General features: G+C 37.5%; 2 protein-coding genes across 9 annotated transcripts in view; one reads left to right on the top strand and one right to left on the bottom strand.

Annotated features, from left to right (window-relative positions):
* The window catches only part of NCOR1 (nuclear receptor corepressor 1), a 147,778-nt gene extending 140,059 nt beyond the window's left edge, over positions 1 to 7,719 (top strand). For 7 of the 8 annotated variants that reach the window (XM_021714775.1, XM_021714774.1, XM_021714772.1 and 4 more), the window contains 2 exons: positions 3,936 to 4,115; positions 5,405 to 7,719. In XM_021714775.1, the coding sequence (XP_021570450.1) occupies positions 3,936 to 4,115; positions 5,405 to 5,592 (368 nt within the window). In that variant the 3' untranslated portion in view covers positions 5,593 to 7,719. The remainder of the gene's footprint in view (positions 1 to 3,935; positions 4,116 to 5,404) is intronic. The other variant, XM_021714769.1, reaches the window with a different exon arrangement.
* Positions 7,720 to 8,990: 1,271 nt separating this feature from the next.
* TTC19 (tetratricopeptide repeat domain 19) overlaps positions 8,991 to 24,623 on the bottom strand; it is a 28,142-nt gene continuing 12,509 nt past the window's right edge. Inside the window, exons 7-9 of the mRNA XM_008062611.2 lie at positions 11,966 to 12,120; positions 11,047 to 11,209; positions 8,991 to 10,363 (exon numbers count right to left, since the gene is read on the bottom strand). Of these exons, the coding sequence (XP_008060802.1) occupies positions 10,242 to 10,363; positions 11,047 to 11,209; positions 11,966 to 12,120 (440 nt within the window). The 3' untranslated portion in view covers positions 8,991 to 10,241. The remainder of the gene's footprint in view (positions 10,364 to 11,046; positions 11,210 to 11,965; positions 12,121 to 24,623) is intronic.

The following is a 24,623-nucleotide window of genomic DNA, read 5'->3' as shown; positions in this document are numbered from 1 at the left end:
TAGAGATGAGGTCTCACTGCCCAGGCGGGTCTCGAAACTGCGGGCTCAGGCAATCCACTCACCTCAGCCTCCCAAAGGCGCGGGATTACAGGCTGAGCCGCTAATCGGCTTTTTTTTTTTTTTTTTTTTGAGTTGAAGTCTCACTCTCATCCAGGCCAGAGTGCAGTGGCACGCTCATGGCCACCGCAGCCTCGACCTGCTGGGCTCAGGTGATCCTTCTGCCTCAGCCTTCCGAGTAGCTGGAACTACAAGTTTGTGCCACCATGCCTGGCTAATTTTTTGATTTATTGTAGAGATGAGGTCTTGCTATGTTGCTCAGGCTGGTCTCAAACCTCTGAGCTCTGGCAATCCTATTGCCTCTGTCTCCCAAAGTGCTGAGATTATAGGCGTGAGCCACCTCACCCAGCCTGAGATCTTTTTAATGTTATATTCTAGCACTCAGTTACAGGTATTCGACTTCTGTGAATTTCTGCTGAGTTCATCATCCAGAGTTTGGAAGAATAGAAATGACCACCAAAACTTGCTGAGCCTCTGCTGAGATCCTGTAGTGGCATGACAGGGCTTCTGTTCTACAAGTTTTCCCTTACATATTATTTCTTTGTGTGTTACGTTAACTCCGGTTGGAAAGAGGATTTGGCAATTAGCGAGGACTTAAGATTTTTATAACCCTACCTTATTTCTTTGGCACGTTTTTATACTCCAAGGCCAGTAAAGAAGTTTTAAGTTTTAGAATGTGTAGTTCCTTGGTTACCACATGTTTATAGCATTGAGGTCGTACCCTTCTTTTGTTTTGGTTGCTACAAGAGAAATTCTGGCTTTCTTTTAAATACAAGCACACCTCATTGCACTTTGCCGATACTGTTTTTTTGTTTTTGTTTTAACAAATTGAAGGCTTACGGGAACCCTGAATTGAGCAAGTCTGTCAGCACCATTTTTCCAATAATGTGCTTATTTCATGCCTCTGTCATAGTTTGGTAATTCTCACAACATTTCTACCTTTTCATTATTATTGTCTCTATTACGGTGATCTGTGAGCAGTGATCTTCGATATTACTATTGTCATTGTTTGGGGGCAACACAAACCACATCCATATAAGGTGGCAAACTTAACCCATAAATGTTATGTGTGTTCTGACTGCTCCACCAACTTGCTGTTCCCCGTCTCTCTCAATCTTCTCAGGCCTTCCTATTTCCTAAGATACAACAATATTGAAATTAGGCCAGTTAACAACCCTACAGTTGCCTCTGTGTGTTCAAGTGAAAGGAAGAGTCTCAGGTCTTTCACTTGAAATCAAAAGCTAGAAATGATTAAGCCTAGTGAAGAAGGCATTTCAAAGCCAAGATAGGCTGAAACTAGATGTCTTGTGCCAAATAATTAGCCAAATTGTGAATGCATAAGAAAACTTTTTGAACGAAATTAAAAGTGCTATTACAGTGAACACATATGTAAAGAAAGTGAGACAGCCTTTTTGGTGATGAAGTTTTAGTGGTCTGGGTGGAAGATCAAACCAGCCATAACATTCCCTTAAGCCAAAACCGAATCCTAATCCAAGGTTGAGAGAAGTAAGGAAGCTACAGAAGAAAAGTTGGAAGCTAGCAGCGGTTAGTTCATGATGTTTAAGAAAATAAGCCATTTCCATAACATAAAAGTACAAGGTAAGGCCAGGCATGGTGGCTCATGCCTATGATCTCAGCATTTTGGGAGGCAGAGGTGAGAGAATTGCCTGAGCCCACAGGTTCGAGACCAGCCTGGGCAACGTGGTGAGACCTCATCCCTACAGTAAATTAAAAAATTAGCCAGGCGTAGTGGCACGTGCCTGTAGTTTCAGCTACTTGAAAGGCTAAGGTGGAAGGATCACCTGAGCCAAGCAGGTCGAGGCTGGGGTGGCCATGAGTGTGCCACTGTAGTCCAGCCTGGGCGACAGAGTGAGAGACTCCAACTCAAAAGGAAAAAAAAAAGTACAAGGTAAAACAGCAAGTGCTGATATAGAAGCTGCAGCAAGTGATCCAGAGGATTTCGGTAAGATCACTGATGAAAGTGGCTACACTAAACAGTAGATTTTCCATGTGGACAAAACAGCCTTCTGTTGGAAGAACTTTCATGGTTACAGAGACAATATTGCCTGGCTGCAAAGCTTCTAAGGACAGGCTAACTCTCTTGTTAAGGGCTAATGCAGCAGGCGACTTATAGTTGAAAGCAGTGTTCATTTACCATTTTGAAAATTCTAGGGCCCCTAAGAATTATCATAAATCTACTTTTCTTGTGCTCTGTTAGTGGAACAGCAAAGCCTGGATGACACACATCTGTTTATAGCACAACTTACTATCTTAACTCACTGTGAAGACCTACTGCTCATTTAAAAAAAAAATTACTATCAAAATATTGCACATTGACAGTGTACCTAGTCACCCAAGAGATGTGACGAAGATGTGCAAGGAGATGAATGTTGTTTTCATGCCTGCAACATGAATTCTGCAGCATCCCATGGATCAAGGAATAATTTCTATTTTCAAGTCTTATTATTTAAGAAACATTTTGGCCAGGCTCGGTGGCTCAGCCTATAATGCCAGCACTTTGGGAAGCTCAGGCAAGTGGATTGTCTGAGCCCGCAGGTTCAAGACCAGTCCGGGCAACTTGGCGAGATCTCGTCTCTACAATAAATCAAAAATTAGCTGGGCGTGGTAACCTGTGTCTGTAGTTCTGGCTACTTGGAAGGCTAAGGCGGAAGGATCCCTGGAGCCCAGCAGGTCAATGCTGAGGTGGCCGTGAGCTTGCCACTGCACTCCAACCTGGGTGACAGAGTGACTCCAACTCAAAAAACAAACAGAAAAAAATATTTTGTAAGGCTACAGCTGCCATAGATAGCAATTTCTCTACTGAATCTGGACAGAGTAAATAGAAAACCTTCTGGAAAATATTTGCCATTTTACATGCTTTAAAGAACATTCATGAGAGGAAGTCAAAATACTGATATTAACAGGAGTTTGAAAGATGTTGATTCCAGCCCTCATAGATAACTTTGAGATATCAAGACAGTAGTGGAGGAAGTCACTGTAGATGTGGTAGGAATAGCAAGAGAACTAGAATTAGAAGTGAAGCCTGAAGATGTGACTAAATTGCTGCAATCTCATGATCAAACTTGAAACGTGAGGATTTGCTTGTTAGGGACAAGCAGAGAAAGTGGTATCTTGAGACAGAATCTGCTCCTGGTAAAGTGCTGTGAACATTGTTGAAATGACAACAAAAGATTTAGAATATTACCTAAACTTCATTTATAAAGCAATGGCAGAGTTTGAGAGAATCAACTCCAATTTCAAAGAAGTTCTACTGTGGATAAAATGCTCTTAAACAGCATTACATGCTACAGAAGTTTTTCATGAACTGACGAGGCAATCCATGCAGCAAACTTCATTTTTGTCTTAAAAATTGCCAGTCTCTGCAACCTTCAGCAGCCACCACACTGATCAGTAAGTAGCCATCAACATCAAGGCAAGACCCCTCCATCAGCAAAATGATATGACTCATGAAGGCTTAGCAGATCATTAGCATTTGATACTTTTTTGGCAACAAAATATTTTTTAAATTTAAGTATGTATATATTATTCTTATTAGACATAATGCTGTTACACATTTAATAGAGTACAGTATATAGTTAACCCTAACTTTTATATGCACTGGGAAACCAAAAAAATTCTGACTCACTTTATTGTGATATTCACTTCGTTGTAGTGGTCAGAAACCAGCCTGCAATATCTCCGTGGTATGCCTGTAGTATTTTTTTTATTTCATTGTGTACCAAGATCTGGAGTCTTTATGCTACCATTCTGCTTGTTTTACTTAGAATTATATCATCAGTGTTTTGGTAGATTTTAAATTGAGAACTTAAATATTAGGTATTACTAATTAAAAATTTTAACTTGAATTTCACCTTTAGGAGGAGTTTGCAAACCAAAGTTGATCAGCAAGTCAAACAGTAGGAAATCTAAATCTCCTATCCCTGGGCAAGGCTACTTAGGAACTGAACGGCCCTCTTCAGTGTCCTCTGTACATTCAGAAGGGGATTACCATAGGCAGACACCAGGATGGGCCTGGGAAGACAGACCCTCTTCAACAGGTAATGAGTCTGGCTTAGACTATGAGAAAATGCTAGAAAACGGGACGAAGCAATTTATAGCAATGCCCTGATTATTACTTCTTCAGATTTTACAATTTGGAAAACTAAGTTTCCAGTTCTGTGTCATTAATAGGTTTTACTTTCCAGAATAGAAATTGAATGCATATATAACCTCAAAAATATTTGGAATGCAAGGCCTGATTACTATAAACAATGTTAGAGCTATGAAAGAATATCATCCGTTCTCTTGTTTTATGCTGATAGCCAACACTTAAACTATTTGCAAAGCAAATAACTGATTTCAGTTTTTTTGGTGAACTGTCCTTTTACCTTTCATACAGATATTCCTAGAGGAAGTTCTTAGGGAAAACTAACAAATCAAAGTCAGAACTGGGAAGAATACTTTAAAAGACTACTATCTGTCACCACATCTATATAAACCAATGAAAAACAATGCTCTAGGATATTTATTAATGTTTTCCACTTTGTGCCTTCTTGTAAACTTTTTTTTTTTAATGTAAAAAAGTAGCTGGGCCGGGCTCGGTGGCTCAGCCTGTAATCCCGCGCCTTTGGGAGGCTGAGGTGAGTGGATTGCCTGAGCCCGCGGATTCGAGACCCGCCTGGGCAGCGAGACCTCATCTCTACAATAAATCAAAAAAGCAGCTGGGTGTGGTAGCGCACGCCTGTAATTCCGGCTACTCGGAAGGCTGAGGCGGAAGGATCGCCGGAGCCCAGCAGGTCGAGGTTGTGGTGGCCGGGAGCGGCCACTGCACTCCAGTCTGGGCGACAGAGTGAGACTCCAACAAAAAAAAAAAAAAAAAAAAAAGTAGCTGGGCATGGTGACTCAGCCTGTAATCCCAGCACTTTGGGAGCCAGGCCTTTGAGACCAGCCTGGGCAACTTGGTGAGACCTTGGCTCTACAATAAATCGCAAAAACTAGCTGGGTGTGGTGGCATGTGTCTGTAGTTCCAGCTACTTGGAAGGGTGAGGCAGAAAAATCACCTAAGCCCAGCAGGTTGAAGCAGCGGTGGCTGTGAGCATGCTACTGCACTACAGCCTGGGTGACAAGAGTGAGACTCCAACTAAAAAAAAAAAAAATGTAAATACTGTGATCATGGTAGTTTTAAAAAGGGACAGACTTATTTTTTTAACAAAATTGGGATATTTGTTGTGGATTTTGCTTTCATAGTCACCATTTTAGTAGAATAATCCTGTTCTGTGCCATTCTTTAAAAAGTTGGATTGGATGAAACAGCAAGTATGCTCATGACATAATTTTTCTTTTGCCAGGCTCAACTCAGTTTCCTTATAACCCTCTGACTATGAGGATGCTCAGCAGTACGCCACCAACACCGATTGCATGTGCCCCCTCTGCTGTGAACCAAGCAGCTCCTCACCAACAGAACAGGATCTGGGAGCGGGAGCCTGCCCCACTGCTCTCAGCACAGTATGAGACACTGTCGGACAGTGATGACTGAACTGCACAGAGAGAAGGGGAACTGGGTGCAGGGGTGGGATCTCTAGTTTTTGGCAGTTTTATTTTTAATTGCAGGTCAAAAACCTGCCCTCCTGTGACTTATGCCCTGAGACTTTTCAGGAGAGCCAGGGCCATGGATGATGAAGAAATGATGGAAATTCATTTGGAAAGTCAAATGGGAGAAAACAAAAACTGCCTTTGATACAGGCGATTCAGTGGATTGTAATAATAGTGGAAGGTTGAAATGTAGAGTTTTTAAAAAGTGGACAATTCCTGTTCCTACATGTTTGTAAAGAAAACCATAATGTCTTTAAATCACTCTTCTGTAAATAGACTACCTTTTTTGCAGTGTATCCCCTTGCTGTAGTATCTGGTGTACTTACGTTCAAATCAGCTCATCAACTTGGGGGGTAATTTTTAAAAATCTTTTTGTCAATCTTTTTAACCCTAGCCTTCTAAACAACCTCATACAGCCCAGTTACATAATGTTGGCTGTCACGGGCATTGTACTTTTATCTGATTTTGTTTCCTCCAAATTCAGCTTCCCAGTGATGTTTAAAATCTTGTGAAAATGTTTAGATTTTTAACACAGACCTTGTCATAAAATCTGTACATTAGGGTCAAAAGGTAGGAATAACAGAATTCTGCCATACTGTAAATTTCCAGTGCAGGCTTTAATTTTTTTTCTTTAGTAGCACTGAAAAATATTACTGCATGGGTATGTTATAGTTCAGTTTATAAAGTTTTAAAGACTTATTTGAGGCATACCTCACTGTTATGCACACTGGTGATTTAACCATGCCCCTAAGTATTCCTTTTCTCCTGCATTTGATGCAGCCCAACAAAGCTTTTGTTTTGAAATAAATTTGACTACCCTGTCCATAGCTACAGTAGATTATTTGTGATTTAAGGCTCTTGGTGTCTCAGATTTCAAAGGAAAACATATACTTTCCCTTAGTTTGCTATATATGATTTGTTAAGAGTTAATGATCTATGTAGCATCTCAGTCTTTTAGACTTGCTTGTTCATGCTGCATCCTGAACAACTCATGGCAAACACAGTCCTTTCCCCATCTCTTCAGGCCTGTACTTACTCTCAACTTGGCTTCCTTGGGATATTTTCATTTTATAGATTCTCAAGGTGCAAATAATTTACGACTGAATTCTAAACTAATTATGGTACCAGACAGTCAGTTTTTGTTTTTGTTTTTTGAGGGTCAGTTTTATCCTTCATTAAGAACTGCTCACAATTTAATCATAGCATTTAAAGCATCTTTCCATAGAATACAGATATTAATAGTTTTGGGAGAATGCCACTGATAACTGGAAATCAGAGAAATAGAGGTCACTCAGGATGATAAAAAATTAGCACTTTACAAAGACTTTCAAGTATACCAAAACTTTTAAACAAATACTCAAGGCTTTTAAGAAAGCAGCTCTATGATTAACTACTGATCGAGACCCTCATATCACCTGTAGGATTAATATCTAATGTCTACTTTATGGATGAAGACACAGGTTTAGTATTTTGTCCATATAATTCACTAAGTGACAAAGATAAACCATTTTTGTCTGAAGTCAAAGCCTTCACTCCTGTCACTGTGCCACTCTGTACTTGAGGTCCTCAAAATAAACTTTAGATCAGGCTTAGTGGTCAGAATTCCTACTACTTTCAAAGTTGGTTTCTTTATAATAAGTATATGTAAGCACATAAAATTTTTAACATGAATGAAAAGCAATGACTATTCTACTTTATAGTTTTCTGCTGAAGTTTTTTTTAAGGTACTGGTAATATTGCCAACTGACCCCTAAAGAGATCAGGATGGTATTTTTCTATGAACCTGAGGGTCTTAAGCTATTCTGAGTCAGAATACAGTTGACCCTTGAACAATATGGGTTTGAATTGCATGGGTCCACTTATATATGGATTTTCTTCCACTTTTGCCACCCTGAGACAGCAAGACTAATCCCTTCTCTTCCACCTATTCAACGTGAAGAAAGATGAAGACCTTTATGAAGATCTACTTCTACTTAATGAATAGCAAATATATTTTCTCTTCCTTATGATTTTCTTAACATTTTCTCTTCTCTAGCTAACTACTGTAAGAATATAGTATATAATACATATAATGTACAAAATGTGTTAATTGACTGTTTATGTTATATATAAGGCTTCTAGCCAACAATAGGCTACTGGTTATGTTTTGGGGGAGTCAAAAGTTATATGTGAGTTTTAACTGGGGTGATTCCGAACTCCTAACCCCCACGTTGTTCAAAGGTCAACTGTAGTATCTGAAAACATGTCAGATCAGAGCCTAACTTGTTACACTCTTGCAGTTCCACTTGAGGACCCCAAGGTGAGCTGCTGTGAACCACTCAATCCATCCTCATCAAAGTGCATGTGCGTATTATTTCATCTATCATCATCTGCAAAAGAAATTTCAGAGAGATAAAATCCAATATAAGTTCTTAGTTCAAAACAATGAAAGGACAGAACTCTCACTTGGTCTTGATTCACCTTAACATGATTTAAACAGTACTCACAACACTGAGAGTCACTGATGACTTGATGAAGTTAGCTGCAAGTAATAATATTCTTTGCAGGCTGAAATTTCAATGTTCTGATGCTTCATCCTTTTGCATGATTTTTTTTAGCATCAAGGATTAAGTTAACGTCTTCCTAATACTGTTCATAGAAGTATTACTCTGACAGCCAATTTCTCAATGCCTGTTTATGATTGGAAATTTCATAATGCTTTAATCTAATGCTGAGTGATTCTATTTTTTTTTTTTTTTAAACTTGTGTTCTGAAAGCTCCAATAACAGTACAGTTTAAAATTTTTAACTATTCTATTATAACCAGGTCACTCTTGAATTCAAACCAATCAGTAAAGGAGATTGGATCAGTCCTCCTTTTGCTTCACTACTTTTATAACATTGCAGATGAACTTTAATGAGAATATACACAGTAAGAGACTTGCCTTCTGAAAACTTCCTAGGTTTTTCTAATAGGACCATGAGCTGACTCTGTAGATTATTACAAATTAATAAATAAATAAAACCTGGAGTGAAACACCTAACTTTCAGTAACCTCTGCAATTGTGAAAAGGTAAAAATATTCTCAATGCAGGTGAGTGGTTGACAATTTTTTCTTAATTATTAAGACTGGTACTAAATCTGATTTATATTAGAGCTTGGGTCTCTGAGCTAGTCTTGATTAATGGAATTGTCTAGGTGGCAAACAATGAGCTTAGAAAATAGAAATATTCATCGGTATGCAAAATGCTAGTTTCAGTCTAATCCCTGAGGATTTGGTCCTCAGGATTCTAGTAGTTATTTTATTTACTCTCCAGTAAGTTATTTTTCTATGAGAACTCAAAGATTACTGGAATACATATAATATTGTTGTATAGTCTCTGGTTTATTATGAAAAGATTCTTCCAATATGTACATACAAACCAAAAATATCATTTATCAGTCCCACCCCCACAGGCATACCAACAGTTATCAGTATTCCTTCATGGTACTTAGAAAAACTATCTTTTCCCCTCAGCAAATGGCTATTTGTAAGACTGCTGAGGCAAGAAGATCCATCTTTGTATCTTACATACTTTGAGGCAGTGTGATAAAGCTCTTTCAACACAGCAGTCTACTCATTGAGTCATCTGACAAACACCTTCTCCCATGACTGAGAAAGAATCTAATTTTTTCCTTACTTACAAATAAAGATATGGATCCCAAAATTAAAAAAAGCCAGGACTAGAACTCAGGTCAATGGTTCCACTATACCAGCAGTACACATCAGAATTACTAAGAGTTTTAAAATACTACACTTGTAGGGCCCTATTCTGAGTCAGAACATCTGGAATGCCACCTGGGCAGGTGCATCTTTAAAGAGTACTTGAGATGACTCAGTTGTGTGACCGAGGGTTGCAAAGGAAGTCAAGTGCTCAGATGACACTGATAAGCAGAAAGTTACAGCATTCCTTCCCGCCCCCCCCTTTTAATAGTTTTATATAGCCAGATAGATATGGTTCACTTTTATTTGTAATCAAATGAGTGCTGTACTTTCAAGTGCCTAATTTCCACTTTAAAATTCCATGCTGGATACTGGTGGCAAACTAAGGTGCTACTTTTTCCTCCTTTATGCATCAAACCCCACATTGTGCTTTATGAAATAGATTAAAAGAAAACTCACCACAATCCCCCTATGCCATGAGAAAGATAGTTCTGGTCTGTCTGCCAGATATTGATGAAGTAAGAGAAGAGGGCAGCAAATCAAGCGAACCAAAACCAAGCTGAATTAATATACCACATCCCAGATGAAAACCATCCCATCTTAATCTATATTTATACGTAGACCAGGAGGGACAGCACCTAGTTACATATTATAATAGAAATTATCACTTGGACAGCAATCTTTATAGGTCATATGGGTCCAGGGTGAAAATTGTTTTTCCTTTAAAAAACAGAAATGGCAGTGTATACAACTCGCCCTTTGCTGAGGCTAAGTTTAGGAAACCTGAATATCAAGAACAATGGATTTAAGCCATTGATTTGAATGCCACAGAGACAGAAATGATAGCTACTGGAAATTACTCTCCTTACAACAAAAAATTAATTTAGAGCTTGATAAAATTAAGTCAAAAGTCTACTTTTTTCTTGACAGCTCATCCAACTCTTCCCTGATGTGCTGTACAGAAATTTCATCTCTTTTCAGCTCTGCTTGCTTCAGTGCTTCCTGGTAGATCTCCTTTGCTTGTGTATATCGTTCTAAAATAACCCAGAGAGAGAAGGGACAATAAGAAGAAAATGTATACTCTCAAAGCAGTTTTGAAGATCAGCACCAGTGAGGGCACAAGGCTAATTTACTATGTGCTTATGAAGCAACAGGCTGGTGCTGCTTTATCACATCATTTGACAAGCTGACACAGAAAGACTAGAACTTGGCCCAGGTAGAGAACTCCAACCCATCGAGTGCTATGAGAGTCCTACCTGTGTCCTTTCCAGTATATCCTGGGACCCTCAGCCAAGGATTTCACTAGCAGTAATGCATGCAATATCCCGGTTATCCCAGGTTTTTTTTTTAAAGTGTAGGCATAGTGTGCTGACACTCAGAAATGTCTGTCAGCTCAGCTTCACCAGCACACTGAGAATACATTGTAACTAAAAACACTTAGAAATCACATCACTGTAACCATAAAGTACTGTCATTACTAAGTTTTCTCCAGCTTGCTGTGGTTTAACAGGCTAGTGCAGGATGACATAAGTTTTGTGAATTGAGCACTATAGTACTTCAACCTAACATACATCCTTTTTCTGCCCTTATTCAACCAGCCTTTTAATTTCGGCATTTCTTCATTGCCCCTTGCCCTCCCTACACACTACTTAACAAATGTGTTGATCCAATGACATCCCTCCTACAACAACTCAGTCAAGCTTCCATTGCTACCTACCTCTGTGTATCAAAATTGCAGCTAGATTACTGAGCACCATGTGTAGCTCAGGATGATTTATCTGTCTTGCCAGATCTGATGCCCTTTGCATATAAATATAGGCCTCATCAAAGCGACCCTGTGCATCCAGGGTAGTAGCCAGGTCACTCATCAGCACAATGGTCTACATATAAGAGAAAAAACAGCCTTTTCTTTAAAAAACACACCTACATAGAATGTTAATTTCAAGTTTCTCAAGCTGAGTTTATATTTAAGATTTCATCCTTCCTAGTATTCCACAAAATGCAAGGAATACCAACCTTTAACAAATTGTGAACATTTGTTATTCACACTGTACAGTAAGTAGACAATGTTAGTTCAACCCTCTGGAAAATAATACAAATCTGGAAATTAGGGAACCAGATAAATTTATTAATCCAACTGATTATCAAATTAGAAGCAGCAAATGAAAAACAATAGCAAAAAGCTATAATATAATCCCATTTAAGGTTCAGAAAGTTTGAGAGGCCAGTCTCCTATGATTTACCACTGGAGCCTGACTGCCACTTTAACTGAGGCAAGGGAGGTAAGGCTATTCATGTATTAACCTGTTCTTCATAAGATAGTAATGGAGGGGTCTACAAACACCCACTATGAAAGCCCAAGGGAGCCCAGCCAGACCTGCCTTACAGAAAGGTGGTTCTGCTGTGCAAACCAAGACTCACATAAGAAGTTCCGAGCAGACCCAGTAATTGATAAGCAGTTCCAAATCCTTTTTGAAACGTAGTTTGGGGAAAGGGAGATGGTGGTTAAGAAAATGAATAAACTGGGGCATGAAGAGGACCTAGGCCCTGTTCCTCGCTCTAGGACCATCTGCTGATTCTGTTCCCAATTTCAGTTTTGAAGCCTTTGTTTTATCTTCCATGTTTTCCTCCCTTACCTGTGGGTGTCTTTCTCCTTGTATTTCTTCAGAAATCTGCAGAGCTTTTTCATACATCCTTTGTGCCTGTGATGGCTGCTTGGAGAACAGAAGGTAGCGAGCACAGGCATCTAAGCACATGCCCAGGAGGAGGTGGGTATTTGCTTTCTCTTCCACTAAGAAAGAGAGAAGAGCATTGCTGGGATGTAATGAGTATGCTGTAGAAATCGAGGCAGAGAATTAGACAACCTACCAGAATTGTTGTTACCAGGACCCATGAATCACTAAGATGTACTCTTAACTTTACATTGGAGACAATTTAAGTGAACTAACAGAATTAAATGACATATTGAAAACTAGCTGGAATCATGGAACTCCCCCACATTTAATGTAGATTAAGAGGTCTACACATCAATTAAAATGTGGAATATTATTTTTAGTTTGAAACTAACAATAGCAGAAACAGATGGAGATAAACCTAAAGAAGAATCGGTTAACAACAACAAAAAGTCTAGGGCCAATGAAAAATCTTAAAGGTATAAGAAAGCAATGCAGTAGGAAACCAGAAAACGCTCAGAATCCTGAAATGCAAAGTCATATGTCAGACTTAAAGAATTTAAATTTAAAGAAGTTTATCCATTTTTCAAAGAATAATAATAAAGGCTGCAATGATATAGCACCTCTCAACACATCCAGAATTGACTACACTGTGCCTGGAAAAGAACAAGCTTAAAACACCTAATTCCACATAATAAAAAGAGTTGGAGAACACAAGTCTAGAGAGCAGTGACCAATATCAACCTGCATAAGTAAAAGACGACTTCACATAAAGGACTAGAAAAAGAGGTTACTTTAGATAATCTCATGTAACAAAACTAGGCACCCAACTGAATGTGTTTAGCTGGGTTTATTTACCAGCAAAGCTATCATTCATCTCAAACTTTGAGAAATGTGACAGATGGCAGTACAGAATTTAAAGACCATGTTGTTAAATAACAATATGACAAACCACTGAAGAGACAGTGTAAATACAATAATGTAGCTGTGGTGGATAAAGAATAGTTGTTGGAATAACATCAAAGGATACAAGTAAAAAAAATGAAACTTTAAGTAGAATTCTGAAGCATTTGCTTAGTTATATAGAAAAGGTCAATGACCATCTTTTAAAATTCAAATTAGGAGTTTTTTTTTTGTTGTTTATTTACTTTGAGTTGGAGTCTCACTTTGTGGCCCAAGCTGGAGTGCAGTGGCATGCTCACACCCACCGCAGTCTCGACCTGCTGGACTCAGGCGATCCTTCCACCTCAGACTTCCAATACCTGGAACTACAGTCACATACCACCACGCCTGGCTAATCTTTTTATTTTACTCTAGAGACACGGTCTCACCAAATTGCCCAGGCTGGTCTCGAACCCCTGGGTTCAGGCAATCCTCTTGCTTCTGCCTCCCAAAGTGCTGGGATTACAGGCTTGAGCGACCCAGGTGCCTGGTGGAAGTAGTTTAAATAGACTGTCTTACAAATATATATTTTAAAGAAATAGAACAGGAAAATTATTTTTATAAATACCAAAAGTATATATTTTATGGATAAATATAAGTCATAAAAAAGCGAAACATAAGATGGCACCAATTACCACATGTAAAAATACTATTATTTCTCAATTAAAAGGGAATATTAGAATAATATCTATGAGTGCTCTTTTTAAAACACTGAGCAAAAACTCAAGTAGCAGTTTAATATTAACAGTACTGTGAGATAAATGTATAATGAAGAAAAGAATGAGACAAAACTGCCCCTTCCAGTACAAACAAGTCCAAGAAGATAAGTAATCTATAACATATCTAAGAAGATATAGAATACCATACATTACTAAAAGTCATGTTCTCTGAGAACATTTTAAGACAAGGAAAAAGTTAACTATACACCAAGAATGTCCCAGAACATAATGTATGACTGTTCCAGTTCTGAAGACTGGAACATACATTATGTCCCAGAACATAATGTATGATTGTTCCAGTTCTGAAGACTGTATGTTCCAAAAATGATTGCTAAAATATTATTTCTGGAATTTGTATTCTCTTTAAATGTTTCTATTTTTTAAATGTTCTTTTTGCATTTTACAGTTAGAAAACATGTTCGATAGAAAAGTACAAGAATAAAGTAACAAGCAATTCTAGTGGAAAATGATTACCCCTGTTATCAGTAAGATAAATAGTGTGGAAGCAAAAGCAGTTAAAGCTGTTTAGAAACGACAACTAACAAGGTACAATTTTAGCTATAGTTTTTCATTAGGAAGTATAAATAAACTTTTCTAAAAATAGGACCAAGGTAGAAATTAAAATACACTCTAACAGAACTTTTAGAAAACATAACTCCCTAAGTACATACCTCCATACTGCCAAGAGAAAATTTCAAAGATTTAGTTAAGTCCTCCCCAGAAGAGTTCCTTTTCTGATAATTTATTTAAATATGGGTCTCTAAAATATTAATATAAAAATTGCTAAAAATTAGATATGAAAAAAATCAGCTTAATAGTAACCGAGAAATATGTTGGGACAGTTTATACAGAGCCCCAAAGGTATATTTCCTTCTTCAAATTTAAATAATTCTCTTTTACAAATTTTTTGTAATCACAGAAAAAGATATGCTGTGAAGCAAACAGGAATCATAAAAAATCAGTCTGTGAAGCAAACAGGAATCATTATAAAAATTTTTACTCAAAATATTAGCAAATGGAATACCCAAATGTACTAAGGAAATGATCAAGCAGCATTTATTCCAGGAATATGTGAATGGCTCAGCATACTTAACATAGCATATCAAATTAGGTTTACATAAATACAGACTAAAAGGATAAAGTCCTAGAACAAGTATATGCATTTCTAAAAATAGGATCCATTAGTAAAAGTAATTTAGGAAAACTTAAGCACAAGCCTCTTAACTCTCTTCCTACCCCATAATCACAAATAACAATATAGTTAAGTCTACAAAGGTCTTTGAACTTAAAGATATTTGTTGCCCAAATTCCATTGTGCCCAAATTCCAGGAACATCCTGAAATTCCCGCTGAACAGAATCTCTTGTTAGTCAGCTGATCAGGACATCCCAAGACAATAATGATTTTAGTGGAGGGAAAAAAACAGAATCTAACCTAAGGTTATGTAACTGATAATCTGAAACCCTTCTGCTTCAAACACCTAGAAATGTTAGATGAAACATAATAAACATCCTTTTACATGCATAACTGAGCTCCGCAGAGCAGGAAATTCCAAGGACCAAAAATTAGGAATAAGCTAAAACCCAAAGTGGAAAGCATGTGAGTTGGCACAACAAAAGCCCAGTTTCTGCTGGTTTTGTAGGGTAGCCTGGGTGTCTCTGTAATCTAGGAATTAAGGCTTTTGACTTCTGCAAAATGAACTAGATCTGAAACCCCTGCTAGAATGATTATCATAAGGCTACAACCCTAGGAAAAGAATGGATGAGAAAAAAAAGTTGTACCACTTCCTCCCCTCCACCACATATACAGCGAGACAACAATTAGGCTTAAAATGGCCAAGTCTGGGATCTAGATAGGAAAAATGACTACCATGAAAATATGCAACAATAGGTCTATACCACATGCTAATTTGACGTCTAAATTTATAATCCCTTGAGGCCAGGACCTGAGAGCCTGGAGAAACAAAACCATTCCAGAATCTCACTGTACAGCTAGAACCCTGCTAAGATGAATTTATAATCCAAAAGTAGTAAATGTGAAAATTCATCACAAATGAGAATCAGTGGACAATTAAAAGGAGGCCTCACCCTCAATTTTAGAAAACTGACCAGGTGCAGTGGCTCACACCTGTTATCCCAGCACTTTGGGAGGCAGAGGCGAGAGGGCTGCCTGAGCCCATGGGTTCGAGACCAGCCTGGGCAACATGGTGAGACCTAGCTGGACATGGTGCTGTATGCCTGTGGTTCCAGCTACTTGGAAGGCTGAGGTGGAAGGATTGCCTGAGCCCAACAGGTACAGCCTGGACAACAAACTAAGACTCCAACTCAAAAATAAAAACGTTAAAAAAAAGAATTTTAGGAAACAGAATAGCCCTACACTAAGTAGGTTTAAAATAATTACTTATAAGTAAGTTAAGCATGCTCCACTTCAGAGCCTTGCACTTGTAACTGCCCTTTGCCTGTTATTTTCCTTCCCTCATAGATAGGCACATGGTTTATTCTTTCCCATTCTACAGGTTTCTAACCATATGACCCCTCTATAAGTAGCATAGTCCCCCAACATATTCCTTTGTACATATTCCTATATACATATCCCTTTGTAAACATCAACATAGCACATTATCACCTTTGGACATATCAACTTTCTGGATAGCGTTTAGTTTTTCCTCCACTAGAAATGTAGCTCCTGGTTGCAGTGACTTATTTATAGCTGGATCTCAGTGCCCGGTAGTATATCTGGCATATAACAGGCACTTAGTATTTCCTGACTGAATGGTTGAATGAATGAACAAATAAAAAGAATTGAAAACATAAAGGTACTGAACTAAATATGGAAAAAATAACAATGAAAAAAATTATTTGCAATTACACAACTAGAAAATATTAGCACCTCACAGATCTAGGAAAACTCAATATAGAGATGACATTTCAAATCAAGACACAAAAAGCGCAAATTATAAAGGAAAAGATTCTATTAACACCCAAACTGTAATCTATATAAAAAGCCCTAAGGTAAAAAGACAAGCCACAAAGAGATATGCAACTCACAAAATATAAAATGCTCAAGTACATAAAAAGCTTTTACATAATTAAGCAAAAATTAAAAAATAAGCAAAGGATATAAAAAACAATTTTCAGAGCAGATAATCTGAACAGCCAATAAATGCAAGAAAAAATGTTCTATTTCACTAGTAATCAGAAACACATATGGAAGCTACAGTGAAATTCCTTTTCAAACTTTCCGCCAGTATAATATCTGACAATAACAAGGATCTACACAGCAAGAACATTTATATACCATGTGAAAATGTAAACCGGTAAAACCACTTTGATAAGCAATTCGGTATATGCACCCCAGCAATTCCGCTCTTGGGTATACACCATAGTGAGTGTCTTGCAAGTGTGCACAGAGACACAGGCCCAAGAATGTTCAATGAAGTATTATTTTTATAGCAGAACATGCAAAACAACCCTATGTGTACATCAACTGAGCTGTGGTATATTCATACAATGGAATACTATACTGCAGCTATAGTGAATGAACCAGACAGGGCCACCTCCCTAGCCTGTATCACTGCTTGTGAGAATGGAAAAATGGCTCAACCTCACCCCTCACCCCAGTGGATTAATTAAAGGAAGTCATTCCTTCTAGATAGATACAACCCAGAGACATGCAGTTTGGCAAGCAAACAGGATCTCTGTGCTAAGAAAACTGCTTTAAATGTCAACATGAATAAATCTCAAAAAAATAATGTGAAAAAAGCTAACTTTAGAAACAATTGTACAATATGACACCATTCATTATAAAGTTTAAAAACATATTAGCCGTATTCTATACTGACATTCACAAGTGTAGTAAGGAAGCAAATAAGACCAAATTCAGGATAGTAGTTAGATCTAGGCAGGGAGGAATACACAGAAGTTTCATATTGAAATTTGGCCAGGTTTGAGGGGAAGATTTATAGGAAGGTATTTGTTAAATTCTTCACACTTTTATTTTTAAAAATGCATCAGAGAAGAAAAGCATAGAACTGACTTTTCTGAATAATAAATCAGTACTGTGGAATACAAGCTGAAGAAATTCCCAAAATGTAGGTGGAAAAAAAACAGATGGAAGAGAGGATAATGTGAAGGGCAGAAAAGAGAGAGGCCAACATACAGGTAAATGACATTCCAGAATAAAAGTCCAGCGCAGAAGGCAGTAATTAAAGACAGATTACAGAAGCTCAAAACAACCAGATCTTAAAAATGAAAGCTCACCACAGACCAGGCAATTTTCATAGAGACAACTCCCTAATCTTTATGCTGACATAACTTCTGACTACAACAAAGCATCCAGGCAGAAGAAAAGAGACTATAAAAAAAAAAAAAAGCAAATTAAGTTGGCTTCAGAATTTTCCTATGCAATAAATTCACTAAGTCTAGAATTCCAGACCACTGAGAAAAATCAAGTGGGGAAAGGGAAAGGTAGGAGAACGTTAGAATGTACTCATATTACAGAAGAAACTGAAAACAATTTTATTTCCTCTAATGAGTCAAATACATCTTGAAGAAACTTTTAGATTACTGCTTTCAAACTGAAAATCTCATACATGCCTTCTCTCCAAAATTCAAATGGAAGTTGGCAAGGGGAAAATTCCTACAGGAGACACAGAAAACAAAGTAACAAAAATGGAAAGCATTTTTTTAAATGCAAAAATTAGACCAATTATCACTTTCAATAGTAATTTTATTTTATTTAAGTTGTAGAAATGGGGTCTCACTATGTTACCCAGAGTGGTCTTGAACTCCTAGACTCAAGCAATCCTCCTGCCTTGGACTCCCAAAGTGCTAGGATTATAGGTGTGAGCCACCACACCTGGCTGCAGTACTAATTCTAAAAAGGTTTTAAGATTCTCTATCATGAGATAATACTCAAGTTTAAGAAAAATCCCACCCACCTCAGCCTTCAAATAACATAGTAGATAATGTAAAACTAGAATTTGTAACAAATACCTTAGAGGGAAAAAAATAATTTTTCTCATTAAAGAATTCACAACAAAGATATAAATCTGGAACTGTTTAAACAGAACAGAGAAACAGGTATTAAAAAAAAAAAAAAAAAAAAAAGAGGCTGGCCATGGTAGCTCTCGCCTATAATCCCAACATTTTGGGAAGACAAGGCAACAGGATTGCTTGAGCCCAGGAGTTCAAGACCATCCTGGGCAACATAGTGAGACCTCATCTTTGAAAAAAAAAAAAAAAAAAAAAAAACTGGGCATGGTGGCACATGCTTGTAGTCCCAGATACTCAGGAGGCTGAGGTGGAAGGATCACCTGAGCCCAGGAGGTCAAGTCTGGGGTGAGTTTTGTGCCTCTGCACTCCAGCCTGAGCAACAGACTGAGACCCTGACTCAGAAAAAAGATCTGACCAGAGGTGGTGGCTGTAATCCCAGTGCTTTGGGAGGTGAGGCAGGAGGATCACATGAGACCAGTTCAAGATCTTGCCTCTACAAAAAAAAAAAAAAAAAAAAATTAGCCGAGCATGGTAGCATGTGCCTGTATTCGAAACTATGCAGAAGGCACGAGGATACCCTGAGGCTAGGAGTTCAAGGCTGCAATGAGCTATGACTGCACTACTATACTTCAAACTGGGTGACAGAGCAAGAGCCTTTCTCTAAAGAACAAACATCACATACAATTTTATCTAGAACAACTGGACAAAATCAGCAACGATAAAGAAACACTTGAACAACACTATAAACCAACTAGACCTAACATACAAAGAACACTCCATTCGACAACAGAATATATACATTCTTCTCAAATGCACATGCAACATTCTTCAGAATAAACCATATGTGAGGCCATAAAACAAGTCTCAATAAAGTAAAAGGACTGAAATTATGCACAGTATGTTCTCTGAACACAATGGAATAAAATTAGAAACTAGAGACACAAGGAAATTTGGGAAATTCACAAATATGTGGAAATTAACACACTCCTAAATATCCAAAGAGTCAAAGAAGAAATCACAAAAAAATGGATGAGATATATGAAAATCAAAATGAAAACACAACATACCAAAATTAATGGGATGCAACTAAAGCTTACAATTGTAAATGCCAATTATATTAGAAAAGAATATCTTAAATCAGTAACTTAATTTTACCCCTAAGAAACAAGAAAAAAGAATAAAACCCAAAGCAAGTGGAAGAGATAATAAAGATTGGAATGGAAACAAGTGAAATATAAAATAAACCATAGACAAAGTCAAAAGTTGGCTCTAAATAGATCAACAAAATTAACAAAAACCAAGGAGAAACTATGAATACAATAGCCAGGAAGATCCTTTATAAATGGAGAGTGGTAAACATAATATGGAAGTCAAACTATGTACGAAATTAGGTTAATAAATATACTGCATTCTGCAAAGTCTTATATAGTACTTAATGAGTACTAGTCATAGTCCTAGAGGACTTAATTCTCATAAGTCTCTGAAGTTGGTTCTTTTTCATTTTATTGATGAGGAAACTGAGAACAGAAAAGTAACTTGTCCATAGTAACACTGCTAATAAGTGGCAGGACCAGAATTTGAACTCAAGCTCCAGACACAACGCACTCACAAAATCAAATATTATGTCACCAAAGATACTTCAACTTTCCAGAAATGTTTTGAGTATTTAAAATATGAAAATGAATGAAAACTTTCAAAGAACGGAGGGAGAAATCAATGGGAAACATATTTTTACTAATTTAAAGAAATTCATAAAATTAGGAACAAGAAAGGAATATGACCTCAGATGCATAAGAGAATAGTATATATTATGCTTTAAAGAATTATTTCTTAAAGTTTCATTTAGGAAATTAATCGTTCTCAAATTTGTTCACCCATACATTTATTTGTTCAACAGATACTTATTAATGCTTGCCATGTGCTTGGCATTGTCCTAGGTATTAAAATTAAATCAAGAAAATGGAAGAAGTATATGAATCATCAAGAAAGAAGGAAAAAAAACTGCCAGAAGCCAGGCGCAGTGGCTCACGCCTATAATCCCAACATTTTGGGAGGCAAAGGCAAGAGCACTGCCTGAGCCCACAGGTTCGAGAGCAGCTTTGGCAATTTGGCGAGACCTCGTCTCTACAATAAATCTAAAAATTATCTGGGTGTGGTGGTGCATGCCTATAGTCCCAGCTACTCAGGAAGCTAAGGTTGAGGCTGTGGTGGCCATGAGTGTGCCACTGCACTCCAGCCTGGGTGACACAATGAGACTCTAACTCAAAAAAAAAAAAAAAAAAAAATACTGCCAGATAATTTACTCTAAAAGAGATCTGGCTCATATGGTATCATAAATTCTACAATTTTCAAGGAACAGATCATTCCAATGCAACTGTAGAAAGCATCTCAATTCATTTTATCACATTAATACACTCCTGTGATGACAAATTATATAACAGTACAAATAGTACAAGAAATAAACTATGGATCTCACATAAGAAAATACATGTAAAACTGAGTGATCTATCACAGAAGCAAAGAACTGAGTGTCACATGTTCTCACTCATAAGTGAGCTTTGAACAATTATCATATTATAAGAAAAGGATTATCAGTAGTGGGAAATTGCCGTGGGGGGGCAGGTTTGGCAGTTGTGGGATTCTGCCAGGGACTAGGGGCATACGTCATCAACAAGGGTACCTGCATAATGAACATTTGTATACTTAACCCTGAATTGTACCCCACATCTTTAAAATTAAAAGTTTAATTAAAAAGAAAATGCATGCAAAAGTTACAAATATCAGCAATGAATATACAGCAGTATACAGTATCAGCAATTAATCTAAAGCAAGCCTGGTATGCTTGCATGCATGCACTCGCTCTATATGTCTACACATATATATGTATATACATACATACATGCATACATATATACAGGGGGTACATACACACATACACACACACGGTACCCAAAAAATGTAAACACAGTTGCAAATGTCATACTTAAAATATGTATACATTATTTTGGCACCCCCCCATAATAGTAATTTTAAAAAATCTATTCATATAGTTGGTTCCAAATTAGATAGAAGACTAAGCTGCCTATCACTACTATTATTGTTGTTCTGAAGGTACAGCTGATGAACTCAATTTAGTAAAGGGAGGAAGAAGACAGAGGCACAACTATCTGGAAAAAAAAAATTACAGGTTAAGTATCCATTATCTGAAATCCGTGAGACCAAAAGTGTTTCAGATTTCATATTTTTTCAGATTTGAAAATATTCACATTACATACTGTTAGCATCTCAAAATCCAAGATGCTTCAACTAGCATTCATTTTGAGCATGATGTCAGTGCTTAAAAAGTTTTGGATTCTGGAACATTCTGGATTTCAGATTTGGGATGCTCAGCCTGTATTATGATTTTCTGAAAATATAATTATAAATCAGAAATAGTGTGACTATCTATACTGAAAAGCAAAGAGTTCAGTGAAGTTGCCAGTTTGCACTAAATTTAATCAAATATTTGTCATATCTGAATGAAGAAAACTATAAGCAGGAGCTATGCCATGTTCTTCAGTGGGAAGATTCAATATTACAAAGGTCTTCCTTTGCAAGCAGAACAGCTGTTTGTCCCAGTATCTGTTCTTTTCTCACATGACTCATAGAAGGAACTCCCATCCTCAGGTGGGAATAGATAATGATCCATTTTAGCCCATCATGATAATCCCATTTTTCTTGCCAAGGACTATTTCCCATTTCCAGTCAGTAAGAAGTAAGAATAAATCTACTCGGGGACTTCCAGAAAAGATTATCTTGATCCTAGGAGAAACTTTAATCCTCTGCACTTAGATATCATAAATTTAGTAAACCACTGGGATGTCCCCTCTCAGGGGACATAAAAGATTGCTGGTGATTGCACAGGACAAACCTATGCCAGTGCAAATTTTTCAAAAATGTATGTTTCCTTGAAATCTTCCATTCATATTGCACAACAAAGCAAATAAAGAAATGGAATATATACTGAGATATACATTTAAAAAGAAAGTCATCTTGCAGGCAACCCTCTCGGGTCCCCTCCCACTGTGGGAGCCTTGTCTGTCTTTTCAATAAATCCTGTTTTCAAAAAAAAAACCAGCTTGCATTACATAGAAAGAGAATGTGTGAAGTGCTTTCACAGTAGTGTACAGAATGGAAAATAAATTACATATTACTAATGTGGGAGGAAGAAAACAAGACAGCAGGAAGGAAGAAAAACTCCAGGGGGCAGACATCAAACAAATTACTATTGCACGACATGTATCAGTGAATTTGCAATGCATGTTGGTGACTGTTTCACAGTTATCACACATTACAAAAATATAAGATATAAAATGTTATTTTTTGGTCATGTTATTCAATGTCTGAAATTCCATTAATAAGCCAGATATCATTACAATAAAATAAATGGCTCCAACACTATACTATTTAATATGAAATGACTTGTTTTTTGCTCTTTCTTTAAAAAGTATGGTCAGGCTGGTGACAGGTTATCTGCGAGATGTCTCCAAGTGCAAAGGGTTAAAGAAGTCTCCTCTTTCTCTGGACATTGCCATTTCTGGAAGAGATTCCTGGGAACAACCAGTCACTTTTCAACCACAAAAAGCATGGAGAAAAAGTTAACACTGAGAATGAGTAAGGAAAGATGGAAAGAACCTGATCCTTCAGGATTTCAATGAAATGCACATCAAGTAATTCAACAGCCTGCCCCCTATAGCCAAACCCAGTTACTTGAGATAGTAAGTGTCCTTCCTATTTAACCTAATTTAGTTGAAATTATCTGCCATTTGCAGTCAGAGGTATGCTAACTTATTCAGATGGCAATCTCCTCAAACTAATTTATAAATTTAATGCAAATCTAATAATTTGGTCTCAAAGTGCTATAAGGACATGACAAAATGATTCTAAAATTCATGTGAAACCAGTAAAAAAATGGGGAAAAAAACTTGTGAAAGAAGTATGTATCAGTTGTATTACCATATAATTCATATATAATCCACACAATTCAAACAATGTACACTGTTACAAGACTTATTAAATGAATACATCAGAATGAAAAACTCAAAGAAACCCAAGTATATACAAATTAGTACATAAAGATTAATTAAGAATTTAGCTACCAACTTCACACCAAAATAAGTTCCATACACACCAAAAAGTTAAATGCTAAAACTATTTAGAAATAACAGGGAGCTACGTGCAGTGGCTCACATCTGTAATTCCAGCACTTTGGGAGGCAGAGGCGAGAGGACTGCCTGAGCCCATGGGTTTGAGATCAGCCTAGGCAACATGGCAAAATCACATCTCTACAATAAATTAAAAAAATTAGCCAAGCATGATGGTCATGCCTGTGCTCCAGTTACTTGGAAGGCTGAGACAGGAGGATCACCTGAGCCCAGCAGGTGGAGGCTGTGGTGGCTAAGAGCATGCCAATGCACTCCAGCCTGGGTGACAGAGTGAGACTCCAAAAAAAAAAAAAAAGAAAAGAGGAAAAAATAGAAAATTAGAAGGAAAGATGGGTGAATGTTTATTTATAATATTTATTTTCATTTTTTTTTAAGGTTGAAAAATACCTTTCTCAGCTGGGCGTGGTAGCTCATACCTGTCATCTCAGCACTTTGGGAGGCAGAGGTGAGAGGACTGCCTGAGTTCAGGGGTTTGAGACCAGCCTGAGCAACATGGCAAGACCTGTCTCTACGATAAATAAATTTTTTTAAAAAATTAGCCAGGCGAGGTGGCTTGCCCTTGTAGTTCTAGCTACTTGGAAGGCTGAGGTGGGAGGATTGCCTGAGCCCCACAGGTCAAGGCTGTGGTAGCCATGAGCATGTCACTGCACTCCAGCTTGAGTGACAGAGTGAGACGCTGACTCAAAAAAAGAAAAAGAGCTGGGCTCGGTGGCTCAGCCTGTAATCCCGCGCCTTTGGGAGGCTGAGGTAAGTGGATTGCCTGA

This window comes from Carlito syrichta, unplaced genomic scaffold (assembly GCF_000164805.1).
Source record: "Carlito syrichta isolate Samal-C Ts95f unplaced genomic scaffold, Tarsius_syrichta-2.0.1 Scaffold305756, whole genome shotgun sequence".
NCBI lineage: Eukaryota > Metazoa > Chordata > Mammalia > Primates > Tarsiidae > Carlito > Carlito syrichta.
The sequence above is the reverse complement of the archived record's forward strand: the minus strand, read 5'-3'. Positions and strand labels throughout refer to the sequence as shown.